The 12,508-nt window shown below is 33.3% G+C and overlaps 1 protein-coding gene across 1 annotated transcript; it reads left to right on the top strand.

Annotated features, from left to right (window-relative positions):
* Positions 1-3,910: 3,910 nt before the first annotated feature.
* On the top strand, positions 3,911-10,246 carry LOC139430435 (tigger transposable element-derived protein 1-like). The gene is made up of 4 exons (XM_071197467.1): positions 3,911-4,142; positions 4,651-5,199; positions 6,879-6,933; positions 10,114-10,246. Exons 1-4 carry the CDS (start codon positions 3,911-3,913, stop codon positions 10,244-10,246), a joined length of 969 nt encoding a protein of 322 aa, XP_071053568.1.
* Positions 10,247-12,508: the final 2,262 nt, after the last annotated feature.

Here is a 12,508-nt window from a genome sequence, read left to right as displayed (position 1 = left end):
CGAGCCTCACACACATGCGTGCTAACGACAACCAGAGATGTTAGACTGGTTGCCGGGACCGACGGCTTAACGTCCCCTCCGAAGGACGGGGGGCGACTCAACGTGATTTCGTTGTATGGATTGTTTATTGACCTGAAGGCTGCATTCGATAACGTGGAGAGAAAGAAGTTGTGGGAGGAAATGAGGAGGAAAGGTATCACAGAATAACTGATAGGGAGGGTGAAGAAGATGTGCAGGGAGACGATGGCCAAGGTTAAAATGGGGGAAGAGTTATGTGAGGTATTCTGGACTACAAAGGGATTGTGACAAGGATGCCCGCTTAGTCCCACACTATTTGCAATATACACGGCGGACTTGGAAAAAAGACTTGCGGAGGGGCAAATGGGTGGGGTGGTGATAGGAGGAACAAAGGTGCACGCCTTGGCGTATGCGGACGATTTGGTGGTCGTGGCTAGAGAGGCGGTGGAGATCAAGGAGATGATGAGGTCCCAGGAACGATATTTTAAGGCGAAGGGGTTGGAGGTAAACGTCGAGAAAACAAAGATAATGAAGTTCTGCAAAGGGGGGAGAAAGAAGGAGGAATGGAGGTGGTAGGGAAGAGAAATAGAGCAAGTGAAAGAGTACGTGGGATATGGTTTCGCAGAAAGTAATAAGGTCGGGCAGGGCGTGAGGGCGATGGCAAAAAGAGCGAACAGGGTGATGGGACAGGTTTGAGGATGGCGGGAAAGAGGGACAGCTTTTGGGAGGGACATGGGAAAAAGAAAGGTTATGTTTCATGGCTTGGTAAGGAGCACAATGATGTACGGCGCAGAAGTATGGGGATGGAGAGAACAAAGTTTGCTGGAGGATATACAAACAGGATATCCGTCAATTTTGGAGGATTGGAACGCCTCGCCCGCAAGCGACCTCGGTGGTTTGAAGATAAATAAATCATTCAAAAATTAAAATAGATTATAAAAAAACTTCTCACTTCCTTTTAATGCTTTATTTATACAGTACCGGTTTAGAGTTTATTATCCACTCATCATCAGCCGAATCTGTATTTAAATGAGATAAGCATATCAAAAGACAAACAAACATTCGAGAACAAAAATTAAATTAAAAGACAATATTCAACTTACTGTCAATTAAGTTAAAAATAAATCCCTCGTTTTAAAACATTTGGTTGAAAAGGTCGTTTCACCGACAATTTACAATGAAATTAATAAAACAGCTATAATGGGGAACACAAAACTAAATAAAACAAAAACACTTTAAAATGGACAAAGAAGGGGCTTTAAATTTTATTTAGTTTTGTGTTTTCTATCATAAATGTTTTATTGTTACTACATTGTACGATTTTTGAATTTTATTGTAAATTATTTATGAAACGATCTTTATAACCAAACGTTTTAAAACGAGTGATTACGAATGTTTTGTTTTTTAATATGCCTATCTCATTTAAATACAGATTCGGCTGATGATGAGTGGATAAAAATCTTTAAAATCTCTTTAAAATCTTTTTTAATTTTAAAATTAAACTTGCAACATGGATTCCGAATATGCAGAGAGTTCTATGAAATCTTTCTAAAATCCCATTACTTTGAGGATGATAAGATGATGTATGGATTTGTGGTGATCCAATTAATTTGTTGAATTGAGAGAGAATTTGAGATTCAAATTATTTACCCCTATCGTGGGTAATGGTATGTGGTACTCCAAATCTTCAAAAATAATTAGTAAAAGAATGACAGCAATTGTAGAAACCGAAGTCTCTTTAAGGTGATAGGTTTCAGGTCACCTTGACCTGAAGCCTATAAAAACGGTCAATAACTGTTAAAATATAAATTAATGTAATCGCAAGAAGCTGGTAGAGTACCAACAATATCAATATGAATATGTCCGAAACGTCCAGCAGGGATATTGAATTTACCACAAGGATATTTCGTATGTCTGTATATTTTAGCTCTTTGGCAGTTAATACAACATCTTATCCATGTAAAAATATTTTTATTCATTTTGGGTCAGAAAAATTTTGAGTTAATTAAATTTTGAGTTGTACGCACGCCTGAATGGGACAAGTTATGAAATTTTTCAAAAATTTTGAATCGTTGTTATTATATAAATTGTTTTTTTAAAAGAAAATTAAGTTATAAGTCAATATCTTGAGCATTTTTGATATTTAAAATATTTGGATATGAAACTTCAAGGGAGTCAACATGTAATCGTGATCTGCCACTATATTCGAATCTCCTTTGATGTATTTAACATCTGAGCAGAAGTGAGCAATGTAATCTAAATAACGACATTGACAAGGTGATTTTGCATGAATCGAGCTTAAAATCGGTTTATGACCGACATAGATCGTAAATTAATTTCCTTCTAAATAATGCCTAAAATGTTTAATTGAGGAATAAATTGCTAATAACTCTCTATCAAAAGTCGAATATTTTGTCTCATAAGGTGATTTTTTTTTGAGAAAAAGGCTAAAGGCTGTGAATATTATCAATTGTTTGTGATAAAACGGCACCTATAGAATAATTTGAAGAGTCTGTAGTTAACGTTAGTTGACTAGTTTTACACCGATGCGCTAAAACGGCTCCTTTTGCTAAACAACTTTTTGCTCATGAAGACTATGCAAACATTCGTGTTTGACCAATTATTTATGGAATTTTGTTTAAATTTTCGGAGATGATTTGCAAAATGATATAACGGTGCAAGTAAAGAGGAAAAAAGGTTTTGATACGAACCTGTGGTAAAAATTTATCATACCTAAAAAACGTTCGAGATGTTTTAAAGTTTTCGGTGTAGGAAAATCTTGGATCACCTTAATTCGGTCTTGTGAAGGATAAGTTCCTTCGAAGTGATATTGTGACCTAAAAAGTTAAAATTGATTCTACACTAAAATTACTTTTTGAAAGTTTTATGTTAATGCCAAAGTCGTTTAGTTTTACTTGCTATTAATATCAATTGATATCTTATCTTAATCTATTGATATCTTAAGATATCATCCAAATATACAAAAACAAAATTCAAACCTGCAGTAATCTCATTTATAAAACGTTGAAATGTTTGTGTGTGAATTCAAATAAACCGAACGGTATAATAATAGAGCCGTTAAGTATTTTTTTTATTGGCTTATTCGAAAGGTTTTTAAAATTGATTGACTCTATATTTTTTAATTTTTGATTCTGAGGCTTAGTTTTCCCAAAAAAAAATAATAATGTTTGAAACTACAGGGCGCGAACTCCAAAGTACGTCACTCAGATTTGAGCGTACGATTGGAGCGTATAAAAATCAATAAAATTCCTGGAGAGAGACAATGCTACGAATCTTATGCGCTAGAAGAAAACAGAAGAAAACGGGAGAGAACGTAACGTATACGTATAAGACGGTATCCTTATAAAACGGTTTCACTCTAACACGATTCGAAAATTACTAAGAATTTTCATATAACACGGTTTCTTACAACACTGTTTCGCTCTAACGCGGTTGGAGAAGTAGTGGAGATCCCTGTAAATAGTGAGTGAAGATCCCTGTACATATAACACGGTATTTTTACTTCAACTATAGGGAAATCCCCTATTATTTCGTGATGTGATATTTCTCATTCGAGCGTGTCAGTCGTGTTAGCTTTGTGCATCTAGAAGTTTGATAATTTTATTTTTATTTATTACATATATGTAATAGAAAGTAAAATTGCGTACGTATTGTTATTGAAACTTTGAAAAATGTTAAATATTATTTTTTCTAGCTTCGAACAATGTTTACTATAAAGAAAAAACACGTCTTAAAAGACATTTCATTTCATTAGAACAAAAAATTCAGATTTTGTATCGCCTTAAAAAGGGGGGAGAAGATATCATACGTTGCTAAAACCCTAAACTTGAATGAAGCTACAATACGTACTATACAGAAAAATGAACAAAAAATGAGATCTTCCGTTACTGCAGTTTGTTCCGTCTCCGCAAATATGACACCTCGTCGTAGAGCACCAATTCTTGGAAAAATGGAAAAAGCTCTTAGTGTTTGGATTGACGATTGCTCAAATAAACGAATGCCACTAGCCACAAATATTATTAAAAATAAAGCCTTAAAAATCTACAACTTTTTGATAGAAAGTGGAGAATCTGCTACTGATCCCGATTTTGTTGCCAGTAAAGGTTGGTTCGACCGTTTTAAAAAACGTTTTTCATTGCCTGAAAATACAAGGAGAGAGCGCATCTGCTGATAGTGAAGCTGCTAAAAAGTATCCGAAAGAGTTGGAAAAAATTATTCAACAGGGTGGATATACACACCACATCAGGTTTTTAACGCAGATGAAACCGGCATTTGATGGAAAAAAAATGCCCAAAAGAACGTTTATTTCAAAAAATGCAAAAACTGCACCCGGTTTTAAGGTAGCAAAAGATAGACTAACACTACTTATGTGCAGTAACGCCTCAGGTGATCACGTTTTTAAGCCCATGCTAGTTTAGAAATCCTTCAATCCTCGTGCATTGAGAAAACTTAATAAAAACGCTTTACCGGTATATTGGGCTGCAAATAAGTATGCTTGGGTTATTTGACTTATTTAAGAAATGGTTTTTAAACTGTTTTCTTCCAAGCGTGGAGAAGTACTTAAAGCAAAAAAAATAGATATTAAAATTCTACTAATATTGGATAATGCAGGTCACCCGAAAAATTGTAGTCACCCAAATGTTGAAGTAATATTTCTACCGCCGAATACAACTTCATTACTTCAACCACTAGATCAAGGTATTATATCTACGTTTAAATCTTATTACATAAGAACATCTTTGCAATGGATTTTGAATAAAGTTGAAGATGATTCTATCGATGTCATGCAGGCTTGGAAACGCTTTACAATTTTGGACTGTATTAATCACATATCGTCATCCATTAAGGAATTAAAACCATCAACATTGAATAGTTGTTGGAAAAATCTATGGCCAGAGGCAGTTGAAAAGGATAACTTAATGGATCCAGATCATAACGAAGTATTAGATGCAGTAGAAGTTGCTAAGTCTGTAGGAAGGGAAGGTTTTGATGACATGAATGTCGAAGATATTCAAGAATTACTGGTACAAGAAGAAATTGATATGGTAAGTTTGCTGCAAATGGCATCAGAAACAAACACAACTGATTTTGCTGATGAAGACGATGAAAACAATACAGAGCAAGATGTTACTGTTATTGTTAAAGATTTTACTGTAAAAGGTATAAAAAAGGCCTAGATATTGCTGAACAATATCTAGGCCTTTTCAAATTTTGAAGCGGCAGCAAATAGTGTCCCAGGATCTATTGGTCAAATAGTAAAAGAAAAAGTGATTCAAACTCTCTCAAAGAATGAAGGATTCCAGACATTGTACTTACAAAATATCTACTATTTTAAATGGTGCGGAACATTGCGATTTTGAAATAGATCCAGCGATTATACCAAAATTTAAATATGCACCAATAACAAGTGTAGAAATTTTTATTTATTTTTTCTTTATTATCGTTTTTTGCTTAATTTTGTTTATTCTATGCTTTTTTAACAGATTGTGTGCCTTTTAAGAACTTTTTGTTTAAGATTTTCATGCTTTTTTAAGCACTTTTTTCCAGTTTTTTTACACTTTTTTATCCGGTCTCTAGTCATAAGGATATAAATCCCCAAGTTTATGCGTATAGGTTGAGAATCACCCTGTATAAATGATTTAGGTCCATTGATTCGCCAAATATACTAAAAGAACGTTATCATTTATAAGGCATTGTCATATCCGCATGGTTACATAGATTTCAAAGTACAATTTTCGCGTACACAACAAGAGTTCTTCTCCAATCATCTATAAGTGAGTAGTTTTATTGTCTTAACAATCAATTTCTCCTACTGACACTTTTAGCCTTTGCATTTTATTTATCAAAAGCAATCCCATTTTGGTGCAGAGTCGTTATTAACACACGTCAATTAACGTTATATGCATAACTTTTATTGTGTTACGACAGCTTAGATATACCTATTCTGTATATAAACGTTGTATATAAACATACACCAAGATAAAAAATTTGCATTTCAATTAAGAATGTCAATTCGTCGAAACAGCAATTTTGTTGGATTTGTTTGAAATCGCGATGCATTGCTCAACCCATCGACTCCTTTTAATCAAACAATCGAATCAATCTGTTACGTTGTGTATGCATGTAAATCAAATTTAATATATTTATGTCTATCATCTAAATTATCGATCAACAGAAAATCAATTGTATAAAAATTTAACCCCACAAAATTTTATTTACAAACTAGGTTTTATTACATATAGTTTTAAATTGCCTCGGTATGCAAACGTGTGCACTTCTCTCGAGATAACGTCTCATCTTTTCAACTAAAATAGAACATTGTTGACTTTTCCTTTAACTCCGGGCAATTGCTCGCTTGTTATGCTGAAGAGTTAAGTCCACACTTTAAAATGCTTCGTGATTTCTCTTAACGTTAAGTGGTTAAGTGTGGTGATGACGATCCACTTTTGCTTTTGCTTGAACTATATATGTATTTTTTTTAAACAAAAATACGCCACACATAACTGCGAATTTATATGAACATACGTTTCGGGTGTACAACAATACAACCAAATTCTCACGGTCGATTTTCCCTTGTGAAACCTAAATCTCAGAAGCTGGGAAGCGCGAAACTTTTCCCAATATGCATCGGTGTAATCCCAACGCACACTTTAAACCTAAATCTATACATGTTCACATAGATGTATTAAATGCGGCGTCACAATATGACCCATCGATCTGTGAGTACATCTGTAATAATAGTTTAACTACGTACTGTAAGACATCTTAACTACTATGAATAAATCATTTTCCAATTCCCCGAAACGTGTTTCATTTTGTATCGTTCCCTTTACATTTAGTGACTGAAAAGGCGTTATGTTACGGAGGAGGCTTCACTCGTATTTGGCGTAATAGGTAAGTAGTTTAGATTTTGCTGCACGACGTTGGAGGAGTTAACAGTTTGCGTACCACTCGTGTGAAATTGCAGATGCAGTCGTTGTATCAAACTTCGATCGAGGGGGCAACTAATTGAAATAGGGGCGTTCTAATTTGATTGTTGGAAAGTTGAAATGACAAGCTATTGGCTGCGACAACTGCTTTAATTACTCCGTGATTTAGGGTAACACTTAAGCTAGAAGACAATTTCAATCTACTCTTAAAGCATCCAATCTCAAAATCCCTTAACTTAATTTTATAAAAAAAATTATTTTGGTTGACCCAAAATTAATAAGAAGGGATATCCCCCTTTTTCCTTGGTGACCGAATTTTACCTCGTCAAAAACTTTTACACCGCAGAGACTGTTCGTCTTGTTACAATCCCCTAGGAGTTTTAAGAGACGTTCCTTGTAGTCAGGATGGGGTGTGGGTAGAACAAAACCTAATAAAACATGCCACATGAACAAGAAGAGTACGTGTAAGACTTTTTAGCTTCATTTCATATCAATCGTTAAAAGATTCTTATTTCTTTTCTAACTTTCATTTATTCACTGGCGATATTCTCAGCGGAAATCGAAATTTTCCTCGCGTAAATTTCCGGAAGTGTTGTGAAAATAGATTTCATGCAAAAGGATGTAAGAATTTTTCGTTTCGTTATTCATTATTCCACCCCGTTGAAGTGCATCTCGAACATACTTCCGCGACGAGAAAACGAGGAGCATAAGCGTTTGCAACAATAAAGCTGTTTTAAAAGGGCTCGAGAAAACGTCATCTGTGACTGGTTTTACCGAGTATGACAAGAATTCGTAAGCACAAAGGCGACATCTATTCAAAATTTATGCGTGGAACGTTTTTCCATGAAAACATCGTGGGAATTTTGATAAAAATTGGAAGTCGCTAAGGTAGAGCTTCGAAAAATTGAATTGGTAAGTCGCTAAATGATTTTCCGATATCGCTGCATTGAGCATTGCTTTGTATCTTTTCCGTTCGCGTTCGATGCAGGTATCCTGAAAAATGATTTCAATAGTTCCTGAATACTATAAATTATACGCAAATCCTAAATTGTACTTCTTTTAAAGTTTCTGCGGGAAATATTAGTAATAATAAGATTATAGTTAAACACCCTTTCTGAGTCGTATTGAACTCGAAAAGGAAAATGTTTTCAAGGGAAACCAAGCTTTACGAAAGTACACCAAACAACTCGGTCTGGATAAATTCAGGATAATTGGAGCGTGACCTTCACGAGGAACGCCCAACAGTCAAAGAAAGTACTAGATGTGAACGCAAATTTCTCAACAAACCACTGGAGCTGTCGTTAGCGCTAATTTTGTTCCATGCAATTGAATTACTCTAAATAATTAGACGTCACGACGAGCATTACAGAACCCAACGATCCAACGCCTTTAGAGACCCTAATTACTTGTTGATAGTTTACCGGTAATTCGAGAATTTTCTCGAGCGTTACCGGCTCCCATTTCATTTAATAAAAAGTTACGTACTAATTTAGTTAATTTTTATAAACACGAAAATATTTCTCTTAAAACAATAAATTAAACTAGAGGTGTTGTTACATAAAAAAAACATTTTTTCCTCCGTCAATGTTCTATATTAAACGATTATAGACGTTTCGGGATCAACTCCCATCTTCAGTCAACAACTTTGTTACTCTTAATCACAATCATATCTAGAAAAAAACAACAAAAACCATGAAAAACTCAAACTATGCAAACTATACATAAAACACAAAAGAAAAATCGGTGTCGAATGTTAAAAGATTTACCTCAAATCCTTATATGATGTTTTAAAAAACTTTTTCAAATTACTATATAAAGTGTGTTAATTAATAAACCCGACGTCATCATTGCAAGTATGCAACCAATATGACAGTATAAGCGATTTGTACGCGATTTGCGTATTGCAATACCCATACTGTGATACTGTGATATTGGTTGCATGCTTGCAATGACGACGTCGGGTACGATAATTAATTAACACACTGTACATACATGTATGTATATGTATATATGTGTATGTATGTAGGTACGTGTATGTATACCCTAATATACACTGTAACACAGTTGGTATAATTTAACTTGTAAACGGTATCGATTTTATCTATCTTTTTAATTCTGTCCTTCATATTTAAAATGTGTTAATTTTATTGTCATTATATTTTGCAAATTTAATTTCTTCAAAATCATAATCTCTGAATACTGAAGTTATTATAGTCGTATATGTAGTCGTATAGTCGTCATTATATTCGTTAATGACGGTATGTATTTAATCTTACAAAACTTGTTCAAATTTTATTTTATTTTTCTTTTGCTTTACTTCTCAAAAAATATTGTCTATTACATTGGTCTGTGGGTCTCGATATGTTAGTGGTTGTATAGAATTTATAATTCTATAGCAAGCATTATTAATTAATCTTTTAGGGTAAAAGTTTTCTAATAAAATATTATTTAATTGCTTTTTTATTTCACTTAAGAAGGCATTATCTGTAACTGAGATAGCTCTCTATATGTAATTGTTCATGGTATTAATAATTTGAGATCTTGGGTGGTTGCTATGAAAATTTAACAATCTATTGCTAGCAATTTCTTTTTTGTTCCATTTCGTTGATATTGAGTTATTGTTTCGTTGATATTGAGTTGTTAAAAAATTAAGTATTTTAAAAGTTGAATATTCAGTATTTGAGTTGTGTTTATAAGTCAAAAACCGTGATGACTAGAAAAATTCTACGTGCACCATTGTATTCCACGTGAAAAAAATCTATTAGAACCCGTTTTTACTTTTTTACTAAGTTTCCGGATAGCCGAGATGCACTCCCTGTATATCAAAAATGAAGAGGGCTATGAAAATTTGGTTTGCGCCATTGTAAGTTTCACAAAAAAGTAGCTCAGGTTCGCGAAAGCCGCAACTTTCTATCTTTCATAATAACTGAGATACCCTGCAAACCCATCGAAATATGGACACCCTGTGCATAAAAGCTTACAACATCTTATTTAATGTGATTATCCAGATCGTTGAATTAAGATTATTCAAAGAACTATTGAGAAATTTTGATGATAAATATGTGGGTCCATTAATATTATTAACAATTGGTCTCAACGGTTTGTCTTGTTTCTGAATTTTAATTTTTAATTTTAAAACTTACAGAACGAATAGGTCTGATCCAGGACCTCCGTTGGTTGATAAAATTAACGATTACCTAAGAAGACTTGAAAAACTGAATTACATAGATAAACCCCTGAAATTAAAATTGGCACCAACACATTTCATAACACCATGAATTCATGGATTAATTAAAATTCATTTTGTAAGATTAAATACTTACCGTCATTAACGAATAAAATAACTTCAGTATTCAGAGATTATGATTTTGAAGAAATTAAATTTGCAAAATATAATGACAATAAAATTAACACATTGATTTCAAATATGAAGGACAGAATTAAAACGTTAAATTGTACCAACTGTGATAAAGTGTATATTGCGGAATCAAAACAATACCTAAAAAACGAATTCAACAACATCAATACGATTCAAAACAGATTAAACTATATAATAAAACAGCATTGTGTCATCATGCTGTATTATTAAACCATAAGTTTGACTTTGAAAACCCCAAAATACTTATTACAAATAATAATACCATAACAAGAAAAAATTTAGAATCAATTTTTATTTAAATTTTATTTATTTATTATTTATATAACAAAAAATATCAATCATGCAGTCAATTTCAAAACTGATGTTGGGAAGATTGGAGCGCATTACGCGAATATCTTAGATAAATTAAATATATAAAGTGACAGATAAAAAAGACGATTGGGAGTTGAAGGAAGTAAGAACGATTTCCAGTTTTTGGAGAGTAACGAAATTTAACCTTGAAATTTCACCTATGCGAAGTTAGCCCCCAATTTTTCTAGCCCCCAATTAGATAGGATTTTACATGTATAGTATTTTAATTATAACAAGAGAATCAGTCAACCGATTTCGATAAACAATGTCTCTTTCGAAAGCTTAATCTGTGACCAATACGAAAGTGGAAATGCCCGATTCGAAATCTCTTTCGAATTCCGCTGAAACGATAAAATAATGCGAAGGTACACGAAAATAACACAAAAATGACCTTTTTTTATGTAGTGATAACTCGTAAACGATATACCCGGTGATCAAGATCTATACGTCATTCGATTCGTCATAGTTTCTTCTATCGAAATCACAAAATGCCCGATTTCAATTCTCTCCCGTTAACCTTGTACAGCCCTCGGAATGACACCGTGTTCCGTGTGGCTCGTTGTTTATGCACGTGTGAACGCCCGAAAGTCTAGCCCCCAATATAAAAAAATTATTTAAACTAAATCGACTATAATTAGATAACAGTTTGGCGGATTTTAATGTTTTATATCTCAATCGAAAGTTTATGCCTGGCTAAATGTCCGATTCGAAATATTTAAGGATTTTGATTAAAACACAAAAAAACGAATTAATCAAACACTTTAATTATCTCCTTAACTAATTGACCAATTTTAGTCATGAACATCTCGATCGAAAGTATGATTTACAATGAACGCGAAGGTGGAAATGCCCGATTTCAAAATTTACTAATTATTTGCGTACGGCTATTGAAATGACCCCGCGAATCTGCCGACTGGAAGTCTAGCCCTCAATAAGAAAAAATTAATTTTGATTACATTCGCTATAACTAAAGAACGGTTTAACGGATTTTAATGTTTTATATCTCAAACGAAAGCTTGCGTCTAGCTGAATAACTATGTCGAAATGCCCGATTCGAAATATTTAAGGATTTTGAATAAAACACAAAAAATTAATTAATCAAATAAGTCAATTATCTCCTGGGTTAATTGACCAATTTTAGTCATCAACATCTCGATCGAAAGTATGATCTACAATGAATGCGAAGGTGGAAATATCCGATTTAAAAATTTACTAATTACCTACGTACGGTTATTTAAATGACTCCAAGTACCTACCGACTGGAAGTCTAGCCCCCAATGCGAAAAAATTAATTTTGATTAAATTCGCTTTAACTAAAGAATGGTTTGACCGATTTTAATGTTATATATCTCAAATGAAAAGCTTGCGTCTGGCTGAATGTAGAAAATATAAACATTAAATTAACAAGGCGTGTACACGCATAACATTGTATTACATGAAACTGTAAGCGCATTTTTCTCGAAACATCCTTTTTACATCTGGTTAACACGATTCCTAAAAAACTACTAATTCGATTGACTTGAACTTTGAACTGCACTTTCAAATAGCATCTTTCTATCGTATGACCTACAGAGAAACTGATACGATATACACATGATTTTTTTTGAGATAAACTTATCGATTTGTAGAACAAAATCGATTATCTTAATTTGACTAGGCGCCATTTTGCCAATAATATTTTTTTTTTGCTTAGTTCTAGTTCAAACGATAATCACAAGTGCATATATAGAAAAGAACATCATTTGATTTTTGAGTTTCAGATTATTTCAGGGATAGATATTGTATCAACTAGCAACTTAGACAATCCACG

This window comes from Onthophagus taurus, chromosome 7 (assembly GCF_036711975.1).
Source record: "Onthophagus taurus isolate NC chromosome 7, IU_Otau_3.0, whole genome shotgun sequence".
NCBI lineage: Eukaryota > Metazoa > Arthropoda > Insecta > Coleoptera > Scarabaeidae > Onthophagus > Onthophagus taurus.
The sequence above is the reverse complement of the archived record's forward strand: the minus strand, read 5'-3'. Positions and strand labels throughout refer to the sequence as shown.

Excerpts from the sequence above, each read along its gene's own strand:
- LOC139430435 (XM_071197467.1), top strand. The coding sequence starts at position 3,911 with ATGAGATCTTCCGTTACTGCAGTTTGTTCCGTCTCCGCAAATATGACA. Across the intron at positions 4,143-4,650 it reads CGATTTTGTTGCCAGTAAAG|GTCACCCGAAAAATTGTAGT; the intron begins GTTGGTTCGACC and ends TGGATAATGCAG. Across the intron at positions 6,934-10,113 it reads ACTCGTATTTGGCGTAATAG|AACGAATAGGTCTGATCCAG; the intron begins GTAAGTAGTTTA and ends TAAAACTTACAG.